This window comes from Megascapheus bottae, chromosome 3 (genome assembly GCF_031878675.1).
Source record: "Megascapheus bottae isolate mThoBot1 chromosome 3, mThoBot2.hap1, whole genome shotgun sequence".
Classification (NCBI taxonomy): domain Eukaryota; kingdom Metazoa; phylum Chordata; class Mammalia; order Rodentia; family Geomyidae; genus Megascapheus; species Megascapheus bottae.
The window spans coordinates 86134271-86161254 of record NC_143511.1 but is presented as its reverse complement, the minus strand read 5'-3'; the positions used below and the strand labels follow the sequence as shown (position 1 = coordinate 86161254).

Below are 26984 nucleotides of genomic sequence, written 5' to 3'. Positions count from 1 at the left end.
CCAACCATCTACTATCCACTATCCATCATCCATCCACTCATCCACCAACCACTATCTATCCATGTACCCATCCATTCATCTATTTGTCCATCCATCTACCTACCTAGCCACCTAGCCACTCGTCAACCCATTAGCATTAGTGGAAACCTATCCTGCCAAACACTGTGGAAGCGATATTGACCATGATCCTGGTTCCCAGGGAGCTCAGCTGTGCCCACAAGCCACTGTGGCTCCATGTGGTCAATACGGGGGCAGAAAATCCTGGTTCCACAGGGGTACTGTGGCGGTAGCTCACTGGATCTGAGGGACTAAGCCAAGAGTCTCTGTGGAAGGTTCTGGAAGCTGACTTGTGCTTAGGTAAGGAAGGAACAGAGGAGTGTTTGGGACAGAGACCTGGAGTGGGGGCCAAGATGTAGAACCCCTTCCTGGGGAGCAGCAGGGCTGGGGTGACAGGCCGGGTCCCTGGGTATGCGCTCCCACTGCTGTCTTCCTGCCCTCCCCCGCTCCCTATCTGAGTTCGCCCTTACCTGTGGCATTGCATGTGAGCTGAGCCTCCTGTCCCTCTAGCACGGTGACCACCTCCTCCAGGTCCTCATTCTCAATACTTGGAGGCACTGGGAGAAGCAGAAGACAGACAGCTGCTGGCCGGCACCGCAGGAAGTGGAGAGCCAAGGAATCTCATTTCCTGTGCCTCAGTTTCCCTATCTCTGTGTCATTTGCTGCCTGGCAAGTCAGACCCCCATACCCCTGAGTTATGGCTCTGATCAGACAAGGTGGTGTGGGTGATGTGGAGAATAGTTGACCCCCTTCCATGGTGGTTTATTTACTGTTGTTTCTAGAAAGTTCTGTGGTAGCTTTAGCGCACAGGTGTTGTATGTGTGTGTGTTTGTGCACACGTACATGTGCACACGTGTACACTCCCATGTTCATGTGCTTTCATGCCATTACTAGGCCTTGAACTCAGGCCCAGGCACTTTCCCTTAGCTCTTTCATAGACCAGAGATTTTGTTTGTTTGCATTTGTATTGATTTATTACTTACTTATTTTGGAGTACGAGGCCTTGAACCCAAGGCCAGGGTGTTCTCCCTTAGCTCTTCACAGAGCAGAGGCAAAGGAAACAAAGCTGCCCAGCAGCTCCCCAGAAAGAGGGCAAGGATGTCAGGCGCCCAGTGAGCCGGGGCTGCCACATACCCAGGACCTCCACGCTGAAGTTCCTCTGTGCTTCCCCGGCTTCATTGTGGGCCAGGCAGGAGTAGAGGCCTCTGTCTGCCTCCTGCACCTCTGCCAGCCTCAGCATCCAGCCACCTGGGGGAGGAGGGTGGACGTGGGCGCCTCAGGGCTCTGTCCACCACAAAGCGCCCTGTGTGCCTGCCTTCCCCAGTGTTCTGCTCCTCAGGTGGGGAATCTAAGGCCCAGCAGGGTAAGGAAATGGACAGAGCACACTTATTAGAATCAAACTGAGGATCCTCGTCTAGCAGGGACACCCTGCCCACTAATGGCTCTGGGACTGACAGGGGCTAAAAGGACAGCAAAAGACTCTGTAGTTCTGATCTACTTCAGATCCCCATTCTAGAGACAGGCACAGAAAAAGCCTTTCTTCTCCCATGGGCCTCGGAGGGCAAGCTATCTTCCTTCTGAGGAACTATGGGGGCATCTGGGTTCAGCCTGGAGAGTGCAGGTACACAGCATGCACACCACTGGTGTTATTTCTGCACCCAGGGCAGACATCACTAATTGATTGCCGTTGCCTTTTCTGCGATCTCTGGGTTCAGAGCGGCACAGTGCACCTGGCAGCCCCTAGTGTGAGGCATCATGTGTGCAGGAATACATTTGCCATCCCATATGGGCTGCAGGGAGCAAATGACGTCCCCAAGACATTTAGATGGGACACTGCTTCAGTTTCCCCATCTGTTCCCCAGCAAGAACCATCACGATCCGGTGAGGAGGACAAATACTCAGACTGAGTATTAGATGAGCATTCCCCAAGAGTGTGTTGTTGGTTCATGGGCTGCTCCAGAGGGAAAAAGAGAACTTGTCTTTGCTGCAGGACGTCTCAGAACTTGCACTATGTACATGTTCCCCGGGTGTGTCCAGGAGGGGAGCTGGGCAGGAAGACTTCTTCAAACTTACTTGAATCCAACCCCCTGAAATGTCAGCTCACCAGGCTGGCAGCTCAGGGCCAGAGATCATGGGCAGGTAAAAGGCACAGACAGGCTAAGTCAGACTCCAGAGACACGGTCCTGGCTGGCACCTCACCTGCCAGGAGATAGATGCCTTCCCCTGGACTGATGGGCTCCCCATCTCGGAACCAGTGGACCTCAGGTGGCGGGATCCCTGCAGCCTCACAGAGTAGAGTCAGGGGACTGTTCAAGGTGGCTGAGACATTGGCCAGTGGCTCCGAGTCTCCAGTGATTTCTGGGGGAACTGGAACCAGTGACGGAGCTGTATTCAGGGTGCAGACTGGGCTGGGGGCTTCTGCCCGCTCCAACCTGAAGACCCACAGCCCTGCAGAAGGATCTGAACAGTGACAAAACCAGAGGCACATCCACTGAGCCTGTGACCGCTCCCCCCCCAGGAGGGTATGTTAGCCACTGGCTGGGTGCTGTGAGGCCTCAGTTTCCCCAGACTCTTCAGAGGAAAGCTTGAAGGATTCAACAAGAATGTGAGTTTAGTCCAGTGCCTAGCGTGGAGCAAGAACCCAGCACTGAGACTGAAATGGCTACAAAGCTGAGTCCAGACACATTCCCCAAACCGCCTAGCTAGGAAGTGAGCCTGTCTGAATGGAGGGGAAGTGGGGGGGACATGCTACCTGCAAGAAGATGGGGCGAGAAAGGCTCAGGGTGCCAGAGATGCTGGGGCTTGGTGAGAGAGGGCCCCCCAAACCCAGTCTGCCCATCTCCCTTTACCATACCCCACCTTTACCCTGAAGCTGACTCCAGCCCTGCAGGAGGAGCTCAGAAATGATGGGGAGGGGGTGTTGTTCCAGCCTCCCAGACCAGCCCCAAATTCCTAAGCAGCCCCAAGGCTGCTCCTCTGGGAAGCGGCCCTGACTTCCTTCCACAGCGTGCGGATATTCCCCGATCTTTCCAACACTGATAATCTCACACCACATCACCCGACCATGCAGAAGCGGGCTTCCAGGACCAGTAGATGTGGAAGAGAGGAAAGAGGGAAAGGCCAGAGAGGATGGAGGAGAGGGAAAAAGGGAGGCAGGAGGGTGGAAACAAAGGAGGGAGGAAGCCAAGAAAGAAGAAAAGTGAAGGAAGGAAGGAAAATAGAGTGGGAGGGAGGGGAAAGGAGGGAGGAGGAGAGGAGGGAGCGGGCTGGGGAGAATCAGGGCTATTCAATCTGGAGATCTGTGTTAGTGGTGACCCCAACAGCAGCTCTCATCTTCAACCTGACTCCGGGAAGCACAGGGGTCCCAGGACTGCGGCCTGAAGATGGTGCCTGGCAATTGAGCCACCTCTGCCCCCAGCCCCAGCGTCAGATTCTCACCCAGCACAGAGAGCTTGAACCTTCTCTCAGCTCTGCCAGCCACGTTCTCAGTCACGCAGAGGTAGTGTCCAGCGTGGGTCGTTTGTGCACGTTCCACATGTAGGCTCTGGCCCTGGTTCCTCACCCACAGGCCAGGCTCCGTCTTCACGGGGCGGCCATCCTTCTCCCATGCCACTGTGGGCAGGGGCCTTCCTGTGGCATTGCATTCTAGGATGGCCTCCCCATCTTGGGCCACAGAGAGTTGCATAGAGGGCTCCCCAGTGCCAGCAATCTGAGGAGGAACTGGGGTGGGTGAGAAGCACGTTAGGGAAAGCAGCTGGGGCCACCAGAAGCAAGTACTAGCCAGCGCAGGCACTGGAAGGGCCACGCCACCACGCAGACCCAGGTTCTCCCTTGCTCTCACTGGCCGTGACCTCAGTCAGGTAACCTCATCTTCTCTGTGCCTCTGTCTCCCTACAATAAGAGCAGAGCACAATCCTGGCCTCCTCTCTCGAACCCTGGGAGTCCAGGCAGACCTGCTCTTGGGGAGCTGCCCCCAGCTTTCTCTTCCAGCTTTGTGTATCCTTTCTTCCTCAAAACCATAGGCTTAGCTAGAGCTGGTGGCTCACACCTATAATTGTAGCTACTCAGAAGGTTGACATCTGAAGACTGAAGTTCAAAACCAGCCAGGGCAGACAAATTCAAGAGATGATTATCTCCAATTAACTTTAAAAAGAAGAGAGAGAGAGAGAGAGAGAGAGAGAGAGAGAGAGAGAGAGAGAGAGAGAGAGCGCACCAAAAGGTATTCTCCCCTCCCTCTAACAAGAAAGAAAACAGGCTTCTGAGAGCTGACATGGCTGCCGGGACTGGTCAGGGGGCCACTCTGGGGGGGTCTCTCCTAACCAGTGCCTGCTGCTTTTCTGGGATTTGTGTTCTAGCCTGATTTGGATGAGGCCACCGTGTTTAACCTCTGGAAAGGCACGGGGAAGCTAGGATTCTATGATGTGGAGGAGCTTCGGCATAAACTGACACCGCCTTCACATTTTCAACAGAGCAAGGTACGAGTTCTTCCTTGGAGCTGCGGGAGGAGGGCGGCCGGAGCCTGCTGTCCCTGTGTGCAGGCTGGGAGCTGAGGCGTGTGGCCGGGAGAGGCAAGAAGAGCCAACTCTGCAGCCTCTGACCCTGAGCAGTCCTCCCGGGCCCCAGCTCACCCAGAACTTCCAGCTTCTGGTCCTCCCGACCTGTCCCCGCCGCGTTTCTGCATTCGCAGGTGTACGTCCCTTCGTGGGCCAGCCGCGTCTGTTCCACGTACAGCATCCGCCCCACGGCCAGCACAGGCTCCAGGCCGGACCCCTCCCGGGGCAGGGGCTGACCTGGGAAGAGAGAAAAGCCCCATCCAGGGCATGGAGCGCCGACTCATGGGGGAGGCAGGTGGTGACCATACAGATGGGCCCTGACCTCCTGGGACCAGGGAGGCTTCCTGGTGGAGGCCTCTGAAGCAAGGCCAGGAGGTTGAAGCCCTAGTGGGATCCCCAGGTCTGAGCTCCCCTCCCCCGGCCCTGTGGGGGCAGGGCAGCCCTGAAGTACTGGGCAGTGTGGTGGTAGGGGGGGCAGCATCCTACCGTCCTTTCTCCAGGAGATGTTGGGGAAGGGGACCCCCTGGCAGTCGCAGGTCAGCCTGGCGGGGTAGCCCTCACTCACGGTCAGTGTGGGTGTCTCCCTCTCCGGGAATTTTGGGGGCACTGAGGCAGAGCAAGGGTGAGGCTGTGTTCAGAGCACTGTGTGCTGGAGTCCAGCTCCCCTCCCCAGGATTCAGGGGCCCAGCCTCACCCCAGACATTCAGGTGGAAGTGTTTCTCGGAGCGGCCGGCCTGGTTCAGAGCCTCACATGTGTAGAGACCGGCGTCCCCCAGCTCTGCCCTGCTCACCTGGCGGTGAATGAGGATGATCTGTCAGCCAGGGAGCAGAGCTGGCGTCGCCCCGGACGGTGCATGGCACCACTGCCCCTCATCTAACCCCGCTGAGCCCCTGGTGAGAAGTGGGGAGATGTCCCACGGGCCTCCCTCTAGATGGAGCCTGGGTCACTCAGCAGGGTGGCCTCGAACCTCTAGCAGGGCCTGGTCTCGGGAGAGCTGGACGCCGGGCCGAGGCTGCAGGGGCCTCCCGTCCTTCCGCCAGCTCAGCACGGGAGGGGGCACAGCGTGGCTCTGGCACTCCAGGGCCACTGACTGGTTAGCCACAACGGACACGTTCACCTCTTCTCCGAGGATGCTGGGGGGCACTGTGCAGGAGGGGGAGGGCATTCTCAGTGTGCGGGTGGAGTGGGCAGGGCAGGCTTTCACCAGGGCTGCCCACAGCCATGCCCTGCTGACAGGAGCAAGCCCCCATGGACGGAGCCAGAGTGGGGATGAGGCTGTCCCCAGCCTCCAGCCCCGGCCTCCCTCCTCCCTTTACCCTGCACCACCTCACCAGCCAGCTCTAAGGGAGAGACAAACAGAGCTGTGTCCTGGGGACCCAGCGATAATGACAGATGCAGGACTCTCCAGATTTCTTCCTTTTCCCTCCCTTCCTCCCTCCCTCCTTTGTTGATGTCGTTGTTGTGGGCCTGGGCACTGTCCCTGAGCGCTTCAGCTCAAGGCTACCGCTTTACCCCTTGAGCCACAGCACCATTTCCAGCTTCCTGGTGGTTAATAGCAGATAAGAGTCTCACGTACTTTCCTGCCTGGACTAGCTTTGAACTATGATCCTCAGATCTCAGCCTCCTGAGTAGCTAAGATTACAGGCATGAGCCTCTCTCTCTCTTCTTCCCTCCCTCCCTCTCTTCCCCTTTCCCTCCTTCCCTCCCCCACCCCTTTCTCCACTTCCAGATTTTTGTTTAGTTTTGGTGCTGGTTAATTGGAGACAAGAGTCTGGCTGGCTTCGAATTTCAGTTCGCAGGTTATCAGCCTCTGGAGTAGGGGGGACCCCAGACGCCTGGCTTCTGCTACTTCTCAGAACTGTCTCTGAGTCTATGGTGGTCAGCAATGACTCTAAATTTGAGGGGGTATCAATGTGTGAGAAGCAATGCACCTACTACCTGACAAATGTACATTATCCTGACTATAAAGAAACAAAAACAATGACTCTAAATTTTAAAAAGTCTCAGTAATACACACGCATGTAAATATAACATATATATAACATACATATACGCATGTCGATTTATCTATATATCTACAATTTAAAGGCAAGCCTGTGAATCGCTTTTGTCTCCGTGTAAAAGTCATTGGTGGAACTTCGGGGTTGAGGACACGGGGTCTGGGGTCAGAGCTCCATCAATCGCTCACCACGGTGGAACAGCCACACAGATGGTGTTGAACCACCCTGGGCTTAGTTCCTCATCTGTAGAATGGGGGTAAAGGAAGCCCCTGCCTCATGGGACTGCTGCCTCCACGAAAGAGAAAATGTGTCCAAGGCGAATGTGTCCTCATCCCCAGGGCACTTCCCAGGACTCTTCTACATCCCCATAAAAATCCAGGGGGGGGAGCCCTGCACGGGTGGCTCACTCCTGTAATCCCAGCTACTCAGGAGGCTGAGATCTGAGGGTAGAGATTCAAAGCCACGGAAGTCTGAGATTCTAATCTCCAATGAAACACTAAAAGAGACAAAAGTGGAGCTGTGGCTCAAGTAGTAGGATGCCAAAAAAAAAAAAAAAGAACTCAGTGACAGTGCCACAGCCTGAGTTCAAATCCCAGAACCACCACCACCATCACATACACACTAGAAGTCCACTGGAGGAATTAACAACGCTAGCAACCTTCCAGGTGTGCTGAGCCAGCGCAGTGACTCTCCAGGCAATCTGACGGTGGGGACTCTTTTGTCCCCAATTACACTAGAGCCAAGCATTCAGCGCAAGGTCATGGAGGCCTGATTGAATCCCAAGGTCACGCTATCACCAGAACATGGCAGATTGTCCTGCTGGCATGAGCTAGCAGGGCTCCTGGGCATGCCCACCCCTGCCTGCCCGCTGCAGCTCCAGGAACAGCTCAGGGCCCGCCAGCCCTGCAGGGAGGCAGCCCTGGATCGGGTGGGGTCGACTCACTGTGCACCAGCAGGATGACGTCCCTGCGGTCCTCGCCCACGGCGCTCACAGCCACGCAGGAGTAGCTGCCCGCGTCGGATGCCTGGGCACTGGCCAATGCGAGGACCCGGCCCCCGGGGAAGACCTGGGGGGCACACAGAGGCCCCGAGAGATGAGGAAGAACATCAGCGACTAGGCCAGAAGGCCTGACCAGGACCTGCAGAGTGCCACGCAGCACCCCAGATGCCAGGGAGAGAGCATGGTGCCATGGGTTCCATGTGGTCAGCACGATGTAAGAGAGGCGGCAAGCGCAAAATTCCCAACAGAGCTCAATGTTCCTGGGAAAAGGACAAAGCCGGGTCTGATGCCTCACACCTGCAACCCTAGCCCTAGGGAGTCTGAGGATTGTGGTTCAAAGTCCAATGAACCACCAAAAGCTGCAAGTGGATGCAAGTGTGCTAGTCTTGAGCAAAAAAACTCAGGGACAGCACTCAGGTCCTGAGTTCAAGCCCCAGAACTGGCACCAAACAAAAGAAGGAAAGAAACAAAGAAGCCTTATTCATGATGCTTATATTGCTCCTATGATACACTACATTAGAAACAGTAGATTCATCGTTCGGTTAATATACTGAAATTGATTGCACTTGTTTATTTATTTATTTGTGGATCATGGGGCTTGAACTCTGGGCCTGGGTGCTGTCCCTGAGCGCTTCAGCTCAAAGCTACCTTCTCTTCCTGGAGCCACAGCGCAAAATTGGAGGTAAGAGTCTCTTGGTTTCTTTTTTTGGTACCCGGGCTGGCTTTGAACTGTGATCCTCAGATCTCAGCCTCTTGAGTAGCTAGGACAACAGACATGAGCCACCGTGCCCAACTGCACCTATTTATTTTGCATTCAATTAATGCAGCCACAAAGAAAACTTCAGTTGCCATCTGCGGAATGCATTCTCCCTCTCCCCCTCCCCTCTCCGCTCTCTCCTCTCCCCCAGTGCTGGTCCTAGGTTTGGACTCAGAGGCTGGTTGCTGCTCCTGAGCTTTTGTGTTCACAGCTGGCACTTGACGACTTGAGCCGCAGCTCCATTGTGTGATACATCTGTGGGCAGGGGGCCCCTCCACCCACCCTCTGCTCCCAGGACACGCGGGAGACCCCAGCACAGCGAGCCAGCCTCCCAGCCCAACTGACCTGCAGCCCCAGAGTCCCCACGGCAGACACAGGGTTTCCATCCTTCAGCCACACTAGCGTGGGGCTGGGGGCGCCGGTGGCATTACAGGTCAGCCGGACAGGAGCGCCAAGTAGGACTGGGCCAGGCAGGCTGGGAGGCAGTGTGATTCGGGGTGGCACTGCAGGGTGAGGGGGGCACAGGATACAAGTTGAGCCCCTTGTTGGGTGACCGGTGAGCTCTCCAGGAGCCTAGGCCAGCTATGGGGACCCAGGCAGCCATACCTCAGTTCCCCGTAGAGCTAGAGGCTAAAGGCTTCTACTGATTGGAAACTGGGGCTCAGGAAAGGGAGGTCATCACCTCAGCTGGCACAGACGCAGCCTGCATGGGCCTTGGGCCAGTGGCAGGCATCTATCATGGAGGCTGTGGGGGCAAAAGCCAAAGACCCCCTCCCCACTCTGGGGTCTCAGATGAAACTGTCTTGCAGGGAGTCCCTCCTGGGCAAAAAATGCTAGAAGATTCCATCATAGCTGCAGGGCCCCTGGCACCTTTCCCTGCTACCTCCTGTCCTCCGGCTTCAAGGCTCCAGAGGGCCACCAGCACCACCCTGGACCCTTCTCTTATTCTGTACTTCACAGGCTCCCCAGTCTCTCAGTTTCTCTAATCCCCGGTTTCTGTGGCCTGGAGCCTTGCACGTCTCTGTCTAGGTACCTCACTGTCAGCAACTTTATTATCTCCTGCCACAATTAGGCAATGAGCAATGGTTGATTCCTGGATCTGTCACCAGACTGGACGCCCCTGGAGTTTTCCTATTCAGGGCTTCAGTGCCAGTGTCATTCCCAGAGCACAAGCACAAAGATGTGGTCAGTTAGGAAATGGATAGAGGATGTGTGAGAAGGAATGCACTTAGTACCTGGTGAATGTAACTGCAACCCCTCTATACATTACCCTGACAATAAAAAAAATTAATTAAAAAAAGAAAATGGATAGAGGAAGGAATATGTGCATGAAAGTTAGATGGTACAAGAACAGAGAGTTATTTGGGATAAGTCAGTTGAACCCATCGATGGGCAGGTGCATGAATGAATGGAAGGATGACTGGAGGGCTGGGGGGGCGGACAACAAATAGCTGACTAGATGGGTGGTGAATAGTAGATGGATAGATGCATGAGTAGATGAACGGATGGGTGTGAAGCAGGCATATGGAGGCTGAGTAGACAAGAGAGATGGGTGAGAATGTGGGTAGATAAATAGATGGGTAGATAGTGGTGGATGATGGAGAGATGATCGGTGGACAGAAAAATCGATAGATAGGTGGCAAAAGGATGGGTGGAGATTGTCAGTAGACATGGATGGATGTATAGATGGGTGGATGGATGGATGAATCAATTATGAGTAGCTACATGGATGAGTAAATGGGTGGAGAGATGAAGAGATGGACAGATGGGGTGGATAGTGGATAGATGGGTGGTGGGTAGTGAATGGATGTGTGGATAGATGGATGGATGAATGGATGGATGGATGGATAGATGGATGAGCAGACGGATGGATGGATGGATGGATGGATGGATGAATGGATGGATGGATAGATGGATGAGCGGATGGATGGATGGATGGGTAGATGGATGAGCGGATGGGTGGATGGATGGATGGATGGATGGATAGATGGATGAGCAGATGGATGGATGGATGGATAGATGGATGAGCAGATGGATGGATGGATGGATGGATAGATGGATGAGTGGATGGATGGATGGATGGATGGATGGATAGATGGATGAGCAGATGGATGGATGGATGGATGGATGGATGGATGGATGGATGGATAGATGGATGAGCGGATGGATGGATGGATGGATGGATGGATGGATGGATGGATGGATGGATAGATGGATGAGCAGATGGATGGATGGATGGATGGATGGATGGATGGATGGATGGATAGATGGATGAGCAGATGGATGGATGGATGGATGGATGGATGGATGGATAGATGGATGAGCAGATGGATGGATGGATGGATGGATGGATGGATGGATGGGTGGATGGATGGATGGCTAGAAAAGTGGGAAACGGACAGATGAGTAAGAGTGACAAATGGAAGGCAAGACAATGTTTGGGTGGAAAAGGCCTCTGTAGTCCCAGGACAGCTCACCATTGACCCGCAGGCCGTACTGCAGCTCTGTGCTGCCCGCCACATTGGATGCCACACAGCGGTAGCTCCCAGCATCTGCCAGCTGGGCACGCTCAATGTGCAGGACTCTGCCATCAGCAGACACTGCCAGCCCCATCCTGGCAGCAGCAGGCTGGCGGCCCTTGAACCAGGCGATATCTGGGGAAGAGGAGAGAACTGGGGAGACCTGCCGGCACAAGGGCATTCAAGGAAGCTGCCCAGAGAAAGCCAGAGTGTTGAGGAAGAGCATGCCGCCTGACGACCCAAACAGGCTGAGGTGGCCGGATTAGGGTGAGGCAGGCCTGTGTCAGGCCCTCTCCTGCCTCCACCTGAGACTTGGCACAGGGTGGCTCTGGGGAGACCGTGCTCCCCACACACAGCAGGCCCGCCTGTAGTCAGGGGCCCTTACCCCCCAAATGTCCCCTGGAACTTGGTGGGACACTATGGGAGGAGCATCCCAGGGGCGCCTGTTCCTGTGAGAGCAGCGGGGCCTTCTTCCTAGGTCCTTCATAATCCAACACAGGGGACACAGGCCAGGGGCTGCCTGGTCCCCATGTGACCACAGAGGTGTGTGGCCAGGCCCTTGCTGGCCTTACTCAATGGGAATTGGGGACAGCAGGAGGGGGGTTCGGCCAAGTAGAGGAGCTTTTACCAGGAGGGGGTACACCAGAAGCCAGGCACTCTAAGGTCACTGAGGCATTCTGCAGCACAGCCTTGTTGACTGGTCCTGGCTCAATGTTGGGGGGCACTGGAGGGGGAGACAAGGAGAGAGTCTGTTTGGTGGATGGGAAGCCTGGGTACCTCTCATCCCAGCCTCCCTGGGGCTCCCCTGGCCCCTGTTTCCCAAAGGGTCCTGGTGATGGGGTTCCACAAAACTCATGTTCTGGGACCTAGAGGCCCACGCATGCACACGGTACAAGCCAGGAACAAGTCCTGGACCCAGTCTTGCGCATGTGCACAGAATAAGACCAAGAGCAAAGAGCAACGGGTCACACCTCTGTCCCCCACGGCCACGGGGAAGAGAGCCATGTCCCTGAGGGTCACACCCATGTTCCTTATCGCTCCGCCTGCCAGAATCCCTCACAGCCACTGAGTGTGACCAGGGCAGGGCCTAGTGCCCGTGGAAAGGGACAGCAAGGGACCCAGGACCTCTCCCTGTGGGGGAGGGCAGGGGCTGTCACAGACACTTGTGAAGGCTTTCATTTTAACACACGTGCACCATGGTAACCTCAAAACCTCCTCCTCCCACCGAAGCTGGGTTGCAGGATCACCCACCCCCCAGAGCGGGGCCAGGCTGGCACGGCATCCTCACCCAGGACCTTCAGTGCCACGTCCTTCTTGCTCTCCCCAGCCAGGCTGGAGGCAGCACAGGTGTAGATGCCTTCGTCTCTCAGATTTGCTTTCTCAATCTGGGGGTGGGGGGGAGGTCACAGTGTCCAAGACAGGGGGACAGACAGCAAAGATGGGACATGGGAGTGAGCCCAGGGGCAGCTGTGGGAGGAGGCGATGGGCTGCGTGCCCAGATCTGAGGTGGTCCTCAGATCTCTGTCCTGTGTCTTCCCCGACAGCCGAGGCATCTACCAGACCCTATCCCACGGCCCTGGAACCTGAAGCCAGATGAGGGCCCCTCCTCTTCCAGGCCCAGTGTCCAGGGTCCCCCACGCATGCCCAGGCTGCGAGGACCTGGCCCTTCCTGCCTCCACTGCCAAAGCTTGCCCAAGGTCTCCAGGACCCCAGAACAGCTCCTCTGCTTGTGCCCGCTGCCCCTGAACGTACCTGGAGGTGGCCCCCTGAGGTGGCCAGGGCCACCCCATCCTTCCACCAGCGGAGGCTGGGGGGAGGCGTGCCAGCCCCCACACACTGGAGGGCCACAGGCTGCAGGAACGGGGCGGTGATCTTCTCCCCACCGACGATGTGCACGGACGGGGGCTCTGTAGGGAGTCGGGAAGGAGCCGGTCACCGGGGCCCTAGCGCCTCTCTAATGGTGAAGAGCTGGCCTCTATCTGCCCTGTCTTCCTCCTAACACCTGGGTGGGGGAAGGAGATCTGGACCGGGAATCAGCATAGCAGCTCTTTCCCTTTAAAGTTCTTCCACCCACTCCTCTGCATCCACCAATCAACTCATCTCCCGCCCACCCACCCACCCATCCATCCATCCATGTACCCATCCTTCAATCCACTCCTCACCTACCTATTCATCCACCTATCCATCTACCACCCATCCATCAAAACAGTAACCATCTATTCATCCCCTGGCCGTGTATCCATCCATCCATCCTCCATCCAATCAACCATCCCTCCATTCACTGATCCGCTAATTCACCCAACCACCCGTATGAGTCTGTGTGTGTGCCAGGCATCTATTGTGTGCACAGAACTGTGGTAGGTTGCTAGATACCCCAGAGAAAAGTGGCCACCATGCTGTCTTCCTAGAGCTGAAGGGGCAGGAAGCAAAGCTACATGACCACACAGATAGGCTATGAGAAGATGGGAGGTACACGTAAAACACACAGGAGGTGGAAATGGCGCTGTGGTAGAGGGCTAGCCTTGAGCTGAAGAGTCCAGGGACAGAGCTCCAGGCTGAGTTCAAGTCCCAAGACGGACAAAACAAAACAAAACAAAAAAGAAAACACAGAAGTCCAGGAAGGCTTCCTGGAAGAAAGGGTGTTTCAGAACAGACTTAAGGGCCAGGAGTGTGGCCCAGTGGTAGAGTGCTTGCCTTGAGGAAAGCCCAAGGACAGTGCCCAGTGTCCCAGGACTGGCAAACCAAAAAAAAAAAGCCCAGGACAAGCTGGGTGTGGTAGCTCATACCTATCATCGTAGCTACTCAGGAGGCTGAGATCGGAGGATCAGGGTTCAAAGCCAGCCTGAGCACAAAAGGACCTGAGACTCTTATCTCCAATGAATCTCTAGAAACCAGCAAGTGGGGCTTGGCTCAAGGGTAGGGTGGTAGCCTTGAGCTGAAGAGCTCAGGGACAGCACCCAGGCCAAGTTCAAGCCTCATGACACCCCCACACATACACATACACACCCAAAAAGGCTCAGGAGACAGTGCCTAGGCCCTGAGTTCATGCCCCAGGACTGGCAAAAGAGAGCTGAGGGGAGCTACAAGCGGAGAAGGGGGGCGGGGGGGCAGGGCCAGGGTTGGACAGACAAGTTCACATCTTCGGGGAGACTGGACCTCCTCCCCCACACCTCCAGGCGGCCACCCCCGATCCAGGCTCCCCCCAGGCAGAGCCCCAGTACCCGCTCACCGTGCACCGTCAACTCCACTTCAGCCCCAGCAGTGCCTGCTTCATTGGTGGCCTGGCAGGCAAACAGGCCTGCGTGGCTCAGCTCCACGTGGCTGATGTGTAGCGTGGTCCCCTGTGGGCTCACCTGCACCCCGGCCAGCTCCTCGGCCGGGCGGCCATTCTGCAGCCACCTAAGGTGGGCAGGGAGGGGAGGGAAGGGGTCAGCCTTCTCCACCGAGGCCCACAGAGCCGGGGCTCTGCCTGCCCAGTCCCCTACGTACTGGACGCTGGGCATCGGGGAGCCTGAGGCCTGGCAGGGCAGATCCAGCGACTCTCCAGCGACGGCGGTCACTTGGCCCACGCCTTCGGCCACCAGGAGCTGCGGGGGCACTGAGAGAGGGGCATGACGCTAGGTGCCGGAACCGAGCAAACCCCTGCCCCATCTTGCCCTCCAAGTCTCCCCCTAGGGGCCTTTCAGAGTCACCTCAAGGTAGGCCAGGAGGCCCTCTGGAGTCCCCATAGGCTCAGCCCCCCCTCCCCCGCGCTCGGCCCTCTATCCGTGGTGACCCGACCCGGTGAGCTCGGTGGCCGTGATGGGCCAGCTCACCTTGCACATCCAGGCTGTACTCCAGCACAGCCTCGCCGGCGGCACTGCTGGCCACGCAGCTGTACAGGCCCCCGGACGCCTCCCCGGGGAGGTCCAGCCGCAGCACGCCCTCCGCCTCCAGCCACGTTCCATTGCTCTGTGTCACCGGCAGCCCCTCATGCTGCCAGGACAGGGTGGGCGCTGGGTGGCCTCTGGCCACACACTCCAGTGCTACCGGCCTCCCAGCCACAGCCTGCACCGCATACGGACCTCCACTAGCGCCCTCGATGGTGGGTGGGACTGGGGAAGAGGCAGCGGAGGCTCAGGGACCCTGCGACCCACAGGAATGCTCTCCTGCCTCTGCTGTGCCCCGGCTCAGACCCTGTCCGCCTCCTCTTGGGTGCCTGTCCCAGTGGCTGGCTAGAAGATTCTAGAAAACTCATGGTGAGCAGCTCGCAGCCCAGCAGATGGCTGGGACGCTGAGTTGAGACGGCGTGGCTTTCAGGAACTGGAGTTGGATCTTATTGTCATCAAGAACAAACTTTTTGGGTGCCAACACTGGGTACAAAACTCAGGGCCCCAGGCGCTGCTCCGAGCTTTTTTTTAATTCAAGGCTGGTTTCACACTGTGCCCACTGCCCACCGCAGCCAGGAAGCTTCAAGGGCTCTGGGTGGGAGGGACACGGGATAGGCAGAGACTGGGGTTCAAGGTGCCTTTTAACCTTCTGTACATCCCCAGGTTCTTTAAAATGGCAATAAACAGTTTCCATGCTTTTTCCAGGGAGCTCAGATCCCAAAAGACCACCACAGACGCTCACGCAGCCCTCCTTCCTGGGCTCCAGCACCCAAGCCCTGAGCACCTGAGGGGCTAGAATCCTCAAGCCACATCATCACTGGAGGCCAGATGAACTGGGCACCCGTGACTCACACCTCTAACCCTCGAGACTCAGGAGGCTGAGATCTGAGGATCATGATTTGAAGCCAGCCTGGACAGGAAAGTCTGTGAAACTCTTCTCTTCAATTAAGCACCCAAAAAGCCACCAGAAGTAGAGCTGTAGCTCAAGTGGTAAAGGGACAATGCCTAGACCCTGAGTTCAAGCCCCAGGACCAGGACTAACACACACACACACACACACACACACACACACACGCACAGAGAGGCCAGATGACTCCATCCTGGCTGACACAGTGTCCCAGCCATTCCCCTGTAGCTTTGCACCTATTTTCTGGGGAAACACACACTGAGGTACTGGCAGCAGGTCCCCAGGGTGGGACCCAGCCCTATACCCCCAGCAAGCGCTTCTACCCTCTGGGGACACTAAGGTCCTTTCAGCAACCTATCACTACTGGGCCTGGCAACAAGGGCCACTGGGATCCGCTCTCAGGAAGTCATCAACTCCACATAGTTAATTACCAGAGCCTCACGGCCTCTGGGGCAGCTCTGGGCCCTGGCACCGCCCCCAGCCCATTTCCATTCACTTGGAGAGCTGAGACTTCTCCTTGCCAAGTCCTGCTTTCCACTGACCACTCAACGAAGCTGACCATCGGAGACAAGCAGAGGCGACCCTGGCCCAGAGTCCCTCCCACCCACGCCCACCTCTCCGTGCTGCGACAGCTACTCACCATAAACCTCTAGCCGGGTGGCCTTCTCGGTGACCCCCGCAGGGTTGCTGGCCAGGCAGGTATAGAGGCCAGCGTCAGAGCCCTGGGCCTTGCCCAGCTGCAGCTGCCGCCCACCCTTGGCGTAGACAGCCTCGGCGCTAGCGGGGAGCGGGACCCCGTCCTTGAACCAGGTGACGTGAGGCGTGGGCACTCCTCGGGCCTCACACGGGAGCCTGGCCACATGGCCCTCCATGACTGCCACCTCGCCTGTCTCATTCGAGCCCCGGATGGTGGGAGGTGCTGAAGACAGGGGGTGCTGGTCACCGGCTGCCCCCTGGCTGCTGGCACCCCCCCCACAGGGACATCACATGCTTGACCACAGCACATCTCTCCAGGGGGCACTGGCCAGCCCAGGGCATGCTTGGCCAGGAGCAAAGCTGGGGAACAGGGGAGCGACCCTAGATTTGAGCTCTGGACCCCTCTCTGCCTCTAACTCACTGGATGGCCTGGGATCGGCCACATGCCCTCCCTGGGCCTCAGTTTCCCTGTCTGTGGAGGGACTAGATGAGGGCTGCCTCAGGGCAGGGCCCTTCCCACTGGCACTGAGATGTTGGGTAGGCAGAGTCTGGGATGGCTGAGGGACGGCTGTGTCCTCCAGGGGCAGGGAAGGGCTCCACCTGGGGTCTCTGCGCCCCCAGCCTATCCAGCCAGCCCTGTCTGCCCCTCTTCCCATCCAGAGCAAGCAGGTGTGTGCAGGTGGGGCTCACACCCCAGTTGTGAGCTTTCCCACTTCCTTCCACGGATGATAAATACCCTGGCTGAGAGAGGAGACAGCCCTTGGTATAAATACGTTTTAGGCTGGGCACAGGATCTCACTCCTGTAACCCAAACAACTAGAGAGGCCAGCCTTGGCAACAAGCTAGCAAGACCCCCATCTCACTAGGGAGCTAGGAACTGTGGTCCCTGCCTGTAAACCCACCCACTTGGAGTGCCTAAGAGAGGGATCCTGGTCCAAGCCCAGCCAGGTAAAATGTGGCAGTCTGTCTGAAAAAAACAACTAAGCTGTGAAGGGCTGAGTGTATAGTTCAAGTGGACACAGAGCATGTATACAGCAAGCTCCAGGCCCTGCATTCAAACCCTAATATTGACACCCTCCAAAGAATGTATAGGATGCTTCTGTGTGAAGACACGGATTGAGTCGGGTGCAGTGGCTCAAGCCTGTACCCCTAGCTACTCAGGAGGCTGAGATCGGAGGATCAACGTTCAAAGCCAGCCTGGGCACCAAAGTCTGTGAAACTCTTATCTCCAATTAACTCTAGAAAACCAGAAGTGGCCATGTGGCTCAAGTGGTAGAGCACCTGTCTTGAGCTGAAGAGCTCAGGGATAGCACCTGGGCCCAAAGTTCAAGCCCCAAAACAACAACAACAACAACAACAACAAGACAGGGAGTGGTGGAAAGAAAGCATGCACTAGCGGTGCTGGTGAGTACTCTGGAATCCCAGCCACTCAGGAGCCTGAGGCAGGGGGCTCAGGAATCAGATTGCAAGGACTATGTAGCCCACTTAAAGCCAGCTTAAGCAATGAACTGAAGTGATAGTCTCTAAAAGTAAAATAAGAGAGAAAATAAAGTGCTAATATTGTCCAAAAAGAAATGTAGGGGGGCCCAGGAGTTTGGCCTAGTGGTAAAGTGCTTGCCTAGCATGCACGAAGACCCGGGTTCAATTCCTCGGTACCACATACATAGAAAAAAGCCGGAAGTGGTGCTGAGGCTCAAGTGGTAGAGCTCTAGCTTTGAGAAAGTCCAAGGACAGTGCTCAGGCCCTGAGCCCAAGCCCAGGACTGGCGAAAAAAAAAAAAAAAAGAAATGTAGGGGCCAGGAGTTTGGCCTAGTGGTAGAGTGCTTGCCTAGCATGCACAAAGACCCGGGTTCAATTCCTTGGTACCACATACATAGAAAAAAGCCAAAAGTGGTGCTGTGGCTCAAGTGATAGAGCGCTAGCCTTGAGAAAGCCCAAGGACAGTGCTCAGGCTCTGAGTTCAAGTCCCAGGACTGGAAAAAAAGAAAAAAGAAATGTACTCATTATCTGACTTACATATTTGTAACTCCTTTGTACCTCCATAATAACAATTTAAAATAATCAAAATAAAAATAGTAAGCCAGGGGCAGTGGCTCATGTCTGTAATCCTAGCTACTCAAGGAAGTGGAGATCTGCAGATTGTAGTTGAAATCCAGCCTGGGCAGGAAAGCCTGTGAGACTCATCTCCAAGAAATAATGAAAAGAAAAAAGCCAGCAGTGGAGCTGCACGTGGTTCAAGTGATAGAGCTCCAGCTTTGAATGGAAAAAGCTAAGAGACAATGTAAAATTCTGAGTTCAAGCCCCAGTACTGGCACCAAAAAATGAAAAATAAAAAGTCCTGACTGCATGGCACAGGAAGCGAGAGCTGTGACGCAGAGACCGGGGTCCTCATCCCCCCACCCCATCCCCTCCCTCCCAGGCAGTGGCACGGGGTGGGGCTGGGCTCACTGTAGATTCTGAGCTGGAAGTCCTTGGCCTGCTGGCCCGCCGGGCTGAAGGCCACACACTGGTACCGTCCCTCATGGCCCAGGTGACTGCTGGGAATCCTGAGAAGCTGGCCGTCCTCTTGGAGCTGGACATGAGGGTCTCCGGGAAGGATGGGCCTGGGGAGATTCAGGCCCCCATCAGGCCAGAGCGCTGGAGGCCAGCATGCTTAGTGGCAGCTGTGGAAGGGCTGCTGGGCCATCCACATCCACCGAGGGTGGAAGAACCCAAGCGTCCACCAAGAGATAAATGCTCCACAGTCCACCCATGTGGCCGTCAAAAACAGTGATACTTGCTACCATGCGAACAGACCGCCAAAACGGAGCAAAGGAAGTCAGACCCGAAGGCCACGTGTCCTTAGCCCTCATTTACATAAAATGTCCAGGATGAGGGTCAGGAGCGCGGCCTAGTGGTAGAGGGCTTGCCTAGCATGCACAAAACCCTGGGTTCGATTCCTCAGTACCACATATACAGAAAAGACTGGATGTGGTGCTGAGGCTCACATGCAGAGGGCTGGCCTTGGGAAAGGTCAAGGACAGTGCCCAGGCTCTGAATTCAAGCCCCTGAACTAGCAAAAAAGAAAAAAAAAGTCCAGGATAGGTAAGCAAGCCTGCTGCCAGGGCCAAGGGGGACGGGGAGGGGCAGAACCACCTATTGGAACTTTCTTCCTCAAGCCTGGCACTCTACCACGTGGGCCACAGCTCCACTTCTGGGTTTGGGGTAGTTTATTGGGGATTAGAGTCTTGCAGACAGACTTCCCTTCCCAGGCTGGCTTCACCCCACGATCCTTAGATGTCAGCCTCCTGAGTAGCCGGATCAGGCCCTGGCCTAGCTGCCTTCCTTTAAAAACAACAACGAATCTGGTGGTCTCCCTGCTGAGGGAAACGGCACCTGCCGGGCCCCGGGGCGCCTACCAGAGCTTCCAGCTTCCCTGGGCCCCCCTTCCATCCCATCCCTCCCCCCTGCACATGGCCAGGGGAAGGGCACTCACTGCCCGTCCTTGGTCCACTCCACCTGGGGTGTGGGAACCCCTGAAGCCCGGCATTCCATCTCCACGGTGGCCCCAGCCAAGCCCAGCACCTCCTGGGCAGTCTCAGCTCCCAACACCAAAGGAGGAACTAAGGGAGGTGAGGAGAGAAATGGCTCAGGTCTGGGATCTCTACTGGCCACAGGGCCTTTGCCTGCGCAGACCTCCGCCAGCACAGGCCTCTCCTCTCCCGCTCAGCCCCAGCCTGGGCTCTCTGGCTGGGTTTCTTTTGTGGCTCTGTAACAAGAGACCACTGTGCATCCCCATGCCCAGCCTCTGTGGGGCCGTGCTCTCCCCCCACACCTGCCCCCTCCCGCAGCCACACTCACCCAGCACAAGGAGGTGAAAGTCCCTCTGGGCACTCCCGGCCCGGTTCTTGGCCAGGCAGGAGTAGAGGCCGGCATGGCTCTCCTGGACCGCAGGGAGGTGGAGCGTCCGGGCCCCGTTGAGGGGGCGGTGGCCGCCCGCCTCAGTGATCTGTGCACACCAGCCAGACGTGGAGGGGAACACCAGCAGGGGGAAACTGAGGACCCAGGGCTGCCTCTTGACAGGAGCCCAGGGCCTCGGACTCCAAATGGCGCTGGCAATTTCCACTGGGGGTGGCCCACACCCCTCGTGGAAACACAGCCCTGCAGAGCCCCGAACCCCAGGATCCTGAGACCCCTGCCTCACCTCCACACCTCAGGACCCCAGGAACGCACACCAGAGGATGTGCTGATGCAGTCTCCCTGCAGCAACCCCTCCCCTCCCCCAGCCACCTTCCCCACTCTCCTCCCCCCCCAGCTCCCCTTCCCCCAACCACCTTCCCCACTCTCCTCCCCCACCTCAGCTCCCCCTCCCCCAGCCACCTTCCCCACTCTCCTCCCGCACCCCAGTTCCCCTCCCCCAACCACCTTCCCCACTCTCCTCCCCCACCCTAGCTCCCCCTCCCCCTGCCACCTTCCCCACTCTCCTTCCCCACCCTAGCTCCCCCTCCCCCAGCCACCTTCCCCACTCTCCTCCCCCACCCTAGCTCCCCCTCCCCCAGCCACCTTCCCCACTCTCCTCCCCCACCCAGCTCCCCCTCCCCAGCCACCTTCCCCACTCTCCTCCCCCACCCAGCTCCCCCTCCCCCAGCCACCTTCCCCACTCTCCTCCCCCACCCAGCTCCCCCTCCCCCTGCCACCTTCCCCACTCTCCTCCCCCACCCAGCTCCCCCTCCCCCAGCCACCTTCCCCACTCTCCTCCCCCACCCAGCTCCCCCTCCCCCAGCCACCTTCCCCACTCTCCTCCCCCACCCAGCTCCCCCTCCCCCAGCCACCTTCCCCACTCTCCTCCCCCACCCAGCTCCCCCTCCCCCTGCCACCTTCCCCACTCTCCTCCCCCACCCTAGCTCCCCCTCCCCCAGCCACCTTCCCCACTCTCCTCCCCCACCCAGCTCCCCCTCCCCCAGCCACCTTCCCCACTCTCCTCCCCCACCCAGCTCCCCCTCCCCCAGCCACCTTCCCCACTCTCCTCCCCCACCCAGCTCCCCCTCCCCCAGCCACCCTTCCCCACTCTCCTCCCCCACCCCAGCTCCCCCTCCCCCAGCCACCTTCCCCACTCTCCTCCCCCACCCAGCTCCCCCTCCCCCAGCCACCTTCCCCACTCTCCTCCCCCACCCAGCTCCCCCTCCCCCTGCCACCTTCCCCACTCTCCTCCCCCACCCTAGCTCCCCCTCCCCCAGCCACCTTCCCCACTCTCCTCCCCCACCCAGCTCCCCCTCCCCCAGCCACCTTCCCCACTCTCCTCCCCCACCCAGCTCCCCCTCCCCCAGCCACCTTCCCCACTCTCCTCCCCCACCCAGCTCCCCCTCCCCCAGCCACCCTTCCCCACTCTCCTCCCCCACCCCAGCTCCCCCTCCCCCAGCCACCTTCCCCACTCTCCTCCCCCACCCCAGCTCCCCCTCCCCCAGCCACCTTCCCCACTCTCCTCCCCCCCCCCCAGGAGAATGCCCACCCACCGGCTGCCCGTCCTTGAGCCACAGGATCTCGGGGGCTGGGAAGCCGCTGGCGTCGCACTCTAGGGCCAGAGACTGCCCCACCATGCCCGACACATTGGCCTTGCGCCCGTCCTCCCGGATGCTGGGGGGCACTGGGGAGCAAGGAGAAGCAGAGTGGCCCCACCCCGTCTCAGCGCCACACCACCGGGGTCCCCCACGCCGTCCCTTCCTCCATCCGGGCTCCTACCGTACACCACCAGCTTGGCTCTCCGGGTGGCTGAGCCTGCTTCGCTGGTGGCCTGGCACTCGTAGTCCCCGCCGTCAGAAATGGACACGGAGGGCAGGAACAGGGCTCCTCCCTCCAGCACCTCCACCCCTGGGCCCCCGCTCAGGGGCTCCGGCCACGGGCTCTTCCGCCACACCACCCGTGGCTTGGGGCTCCCTGGTGGGGTGAACCACACATCAGCCTGCAGGGTCCAGAGCGTCCCGCTCCACCAGCACAGCTCTGCAACCCCATTCCAAACTTGGGGAGACCCCGCAGGCCTCCAGGCCTCCCTCACTGCACTGCCGGGCATCTGCCTTGGCCACCAGTGGAACCACTGGGCCACCAGGGCAGTGTCACCCAGCCCCAGGCAGGGCCTGATATGGCAGGTCCACAGATGGGCGTGGCTCTGGTGTGAGCCTGGTCTGGGCATGGGCGTGACAAGGCCTCACCCCACGCTAACCACCACCTGCACAGGCTGGGCTCCCTGTTGGGTATGCAGAGGTCCCATGTGCAAATTGGCTGTTTCCTGTGTCCTGGGGCAGGCCACGTAATCTATCCACACAGCATCCCTGGGAATCCTCTGTCCTGGACTGAAAGCCTGCTATCCCCACTCTGGGACACACACATGTGTGTATACACGTCCCTCCAAATGCCTTCAGCTGGAGACCTGGATCCCCTGCATCTGTCTCCTGAGTAGTCAGGATTACAAGCTTGAGCTACCAGCTCATGGCACAAACCCAAGGGAGACAAGAGCTCCCGTCTCCAGTTTCATGACACACTCTGGAAATCTGAAACAATCCCTCTCCCTCCCCACTTCACAGAGGCCAAGAAGAGACGTGGGCACATGCCATCCAGGCTCCTGGCCTTGCTGTCACACACCCCAGGGGGAGGCGACAGTGTCACCTGTTAGGGGGCCTGTGTGCCAGCTCTGGGATGGTGATCCAGGATGGACAGTGAATGGAGGAGACTCATCGGTTGCAGCTGATTGAAGCTGGGGCCTGTCCCAGAGGACGAGCCCCTGAGGGTCCAGGGATGAGAGTGGAGTGTGGGAGGCGGGGAGGAAGGGGGATCCTGCCTCGGGAACTGTTCTGTGGCCTGCTGTTTCCATAACTCAACACTAGGTGGAGCTGTGGTCCAATAGTCAGCACCCGGGCAGCTGTCCAGTACCATCCAGAAGCTGTCCTGGCCCAGCTGGGTGCAGCAGCGTCTCCCCACCACTCCCTCTTCCTAATCCAGAGACACCCCCCCTGGCTTTGGGGGCATCTGCTGGGATAAGAGGCTGCCGACTTGGTTCCTGTCTGTGTCAGTCACCTGTTTATGCTCCTCAGACATGGGACAGACAGCCTATCGCACAATCATAGGTGGCCACTCCATGGGGGACGGCCACCGGGGCACCATGTGCTGCCATCTCTCTCAGACCTCATGGCAGCCCCACTGGAAAGGAACAGATGGACCCCTACCATGCAGACAGGGAAACTGAGGCTCAGAGAGGAAGGTAAGATGCCTTAAGAAGCTGCAGAGCCAAGACTGGGCTCCCTGGCCACAGAGGCTGCTCTTTGGGCTCTCCACTGTCCCCCGAGGGCGCTCAGAGGAGCTGATGTGAGCCAGGCTCACACTTGTAATCCTAGTTACGCAGGAGGCTGAGATCTGAGACTCCTGGTTCAAAGCAGGAAAACCTGTGGAACTCTTATCTCTAGTTAACTACCGAGAAGTCAGAAGTGGCTCAGCTGTGGCTCAGATAGTGGAGCACTAGCTAAGACACAGGCCCTGAGTTCAAGCCCCAGGTGGGCTGGGTGATCTTGGGTAAGGGGCTTCCCCGCTATCTCTGAGCCAGGACGGTCTGTGTTGCAGAGAGGCTGATGACACGGTCCCGCAGGGGGAGATGGAGGGAAGCGCCCGGCACAGGCTGAGGGCCCCTCAGTCACTCATGAATGCTCCCGCAGTGTGGTCCAGGGTGCTGGAAGCTAGCTCTGCCCACCCCCAGCCACCAGCTCCCCGGGGTCCAGACTCACCTTGGGCAGGGCACGGCAGGGTGGCATTCTCCCCCGCCACACGCTCCAGCAGGCCGCTAGTCTCATCAGTCCCCCAGTGCGGAGGTTCTGGGAAGCAACAAGGCCACGTTCACACCCTTAGCCAGAGCCGCAGAGGACACCCCTGTCCTTGCCACCACTTCCAGCCAGGGCATGGAACTGGCTCACCAGCTGGGGGGTGACCCCCCCAGAGCAGGGCCCCATAAGAGCTCCCCAGCCCCATCCCCAGGTGCAGGCTAGGGATGGGGTGGGGCTAGGCCTGAGCTTTCAATGGTGAGGGGAGGAAAGTTCCTTCTGTAAAAGTCCCCCAAGCTTACTCTGCGCGTGCGTGAGTGCGTGTGCGTGTGTGTGTGTGTGTGTGTGTGTGTGTGTGTGTGTGTGTGTGTGTGTATGTGTGCGTGTATGTGCTGGTCTGAGGCAGGTGCCTGGGGCCACAGCTGGGGCTGGGTGTCAGGTGCCCAGAGGGCGGTGCTGAGGGCCCCTGGCAGATCTCAGGAGCTGCCTGAGGCTTCTGGATGCCAGCGACAGGGCAGGGAGGCCCCGGGAAGGGCAGAGGGGCCAGGCATCCTGGTACACTTGGCCCGTGTGAACCTGGGGAGGCTCACCCAGCACCCGCAGCTCCAGCTCCCAGGTGTCAGTCCCTGCGCTGCTGGAGGCCTTGCACACGTAGTTCCCAGCATCCGAGGGGCCCACGGCCACCAAGTGGACAGAGCCAGTGGTCCCTGTGCCCCGCAGAGCCACCCCATCCTTGAACCAGCTGAGCTGGGGCTCTGGGTTGCCCTCGGCTGCACAGTTCAAATCCAGGGCTTCTCCAGCCAGCACCTTCAGGACCCGAGGGCCCTGCTGCACCTGTGGGGGCACTGGAGGGCCCCAGGGAGGGGTGGCAAGGTGGGGGACCCCTGAGAGGGGGCACAGAACCTCAATGTTTTGGTGCCCCTCCCCAGCTACTACTGGAGACAGCTCATCCTGCACCATGGAACCATCTGCCGTGCGCCCAGCTTAGGGCATGCATGGGGAAACTGAGGCACAGGGCTGACTCACAATGGCTCAGCATGGTCTGGAGCAGTGAGGTGGCTCTCATTCCAGCTCCACCCCTCACGGTGGCAGGGCCTGTGTCCCCAGAGTGGCCAGCTCCTCCCAGGTACCCCAACCCCACCCATAGGCCTTCCTTCCTTCTGGGTGGCTCTGCACATGGGAAGACAGGCCTAGAACAGGTATAAGAGTGGGCACGGTGGCTCAACCTGTCACCCTAGCCATTCAGGAGGCTGAGATCTGAGGATCGGGGTCCAAAGCCAGCCTGGGCAGGAAAGTCCCCCTGAGACTCTGGACACTGGAAGTGGAGCTGTGGTGCAAGTGGTTTTGCACCAGTGAAAAAGCTAAGGGATCGAGCCCAGGGCTGGGTTCAAGCCAGGGGCCAGGGCATCCAGACCTGGCAAAGGACATGCAAAGTGCCTGGTGTAGGGGAGATGCCCATTAAATGCCAGCACCCCCATCACAGTGCTGGGGTCCCTTGTTGAAGAGCCTGGCGCCTGCACCCTGGGGGCCAAGTAGAGCAGCCACGCCCCTCGGCCCTTGCTAGTCCTTGTGCCATCTCTGAGCAGCTGTCCAGGCCTCGATCAAGGACAGCAAAGGGGATGGGGTGGAGGGAGGGGTCTATGAGTGGAAGGGAGAACCTAGGAGGGAGAGGGGAAGGGAAAGGTGGGAGGGTTTGGGTGTGGGGGAGACCGTGGGGGAGCAGCGAGTGGGGGACCTGGGTGAGACAGTCTGCCCTACCTTGCACCCTGAGGACGTAGCGCAGGGAGGTGGCCCCTGCAGGGTTGCTGGCTGTGCATTTGTAGTGGCCACTGTCCAGGGCCTTGGCTGGGGCCAGGTGCAGGGATCCGGAGGGGAGGAGGTGGTGCCTGCAGAGTGAGGGGCGGTGGTGAGGTGCTGTCCCCCAGCCATCTTCCCCACCATCCCCCAGTCCACCTGCACCTTGAAAGCCCCCTGCCCCCACCCCACAGGACCCAGGACTCCCAGCCAGGCGTCTGCAGCTGGGCTGGACCCCAAGGGACCTGGGAGACATGACATCACCCCCTCATGTGCTGGCTGCGAGGAACCCTGGCTCCCATAAGATAGGGGGGCAGGGGCAGCCACTGGCCTCAGCGGGCCTCAAGAGCAAGGGGACCCCAGAGCCGGTCCTCAGCCCTGCCCAGCCCAAGTCTATGCCCCAGAGTGTCACAGAGCCCCTGTGGCTCCAGACGGTCCCCCCATCAGCAGGTGCTACTCAGCCTGTGCCTCAGTCTCCCCATCCACACAGCACAGCGGCAATCCCCTGCACACCACAGTGGTTGACACACTGGTGACTATCTCCACAGCCCGAGTGGGCTCCATGGCTGGGCCCCCTGCTCTGCCACAAGCCTGCTGGGTGAGGCTGGGAAAGTCCCTCATCTTGCTGTGCCTCTGTGGTCCCCATTTTAGAGCAAATAAGAGACCTGAATGTCCTGATGGATCAGGAGCAGAGGCTCCATCAAGGCCGCCAGACGGCGCAGCCAGCAGCGCACAGCTCAGTGCCACGTGCCGAACGACACTTCTATAGATGCGCGATACGGATGTGTGTGCGTGCAGTTCACTCCTGCTCACTGCGTGGTCCCAAGGTTCTCACGGCTGCTTCTGAGATGGATGTGTAAACGCGCCCTCCAGCCCTTCCTCCTCTTTCCCTGCCAGCTGCCTGCTCTCTGCTGGCTGAAGGGACTGTGGGCGCATGCTCAGGAGACTGGGCAGGGTTCCATTGTCCTCGGCTCCCTGAGCCCAGGGTCTCCACTGGAGCCACCAGGCCCGGCTAACACACTTCTGTTGGTGTTACTGATTGCACTGAAC

At 58.4% G+C, this 26984-nt stretch overlaps 1 protein-coding gene across 1 annotated transcript in view; it reads right to left on the bottom strand.

Moving 5' to 3' along the window:
- The window catches only part of Hmcn2 (hemicentin 2), a 108546-nt gene that overhangs the window by 41422 nt on the left and 40140 nt on the right, over positions 1 to 26984 (bottom strand). Inside the window, exons 25-50 of the mRNA XM_090329396.1 lie at positions 25899 to 26026; positions 24731 to 24985; positions 24108 to 24194; positions 22078 to 22272; positions 21852 to 21982; positions 20200 to 20347; positions 19835 to 19961; positions 18808 to 18962; positions 16304 to 16582; positions 14703 to 14981; positions 14377 to 14485; positions 14117 to 14286; positions 12640 to 12794; positions 12176 to 12272; positions 11516 to 11611; positions 10846 to 11022; positions 8714 to 8871; positions 7555 to 7678; positions 5579 to 5754; positions 5305 to 5401; positions 5097 to 5216; positions 4686 to 4847; positions 3496 to 3777; positions 2257 to 2424; positions 1192 to 1305; positions 528 to 614 (exon numbers count right to left, since the gene is read on the bottom strand). Coding sequence (XP_090185522.1) covers positions 528 to 614; positions 1192 to 1305; positions 2257 to 2424; positions 3496 to 3777; positions 4686 to 4847; positions 5097 to 5216; positions 5305 to 5401; positions 5579 to 5754; positions 7555 to 7678; positions 8714 to 8871; positions 10846 to 11022; positions 11516 to 11611; positions 12176 to 12272; positions 12640 to 12794; positions 14117 to 14286; positions 14377 to 14485; positions 14703 to 14981; positions 16304 to 16582; positions 18808 to 18962; positions 19835 to 19961; positions 20200 to 20347; positions 21852 to 21982; positions 22078 to 22272; positions 24108 to 24194; positions 24731 to 24985; positions 25899 to 26026 — 4076 coding nt within the window. The remainder of the gene's footprint in view (positions 1 to 527; positions 615 to 1191; positions 1306 to 2256; positions 2425 to 3495; positions 3778 to 4685; positions 4848 to 5096; positions 5217 to 5304; positions 5402 to 5578; positions 5755 to 7554; positions 7679 to 8713; positions 8872 to 10845; positions 11023 to 11515; positions 11612 to 12175; positions 12273 to 12639; positions 12795 to 14116; positions 14287 to 14376; positions 14486 to 14702; positions 14982 to 16303; positions 16583 to 18807; positions 18963 to 19834; positions 19962 to 20199; positions 20348 to 21851; positions 21983 to 22077; positions 22273 to 24107; positions 24195 to 24730; positions 24986 to 25898; positions 26027 to 26984) is intronic.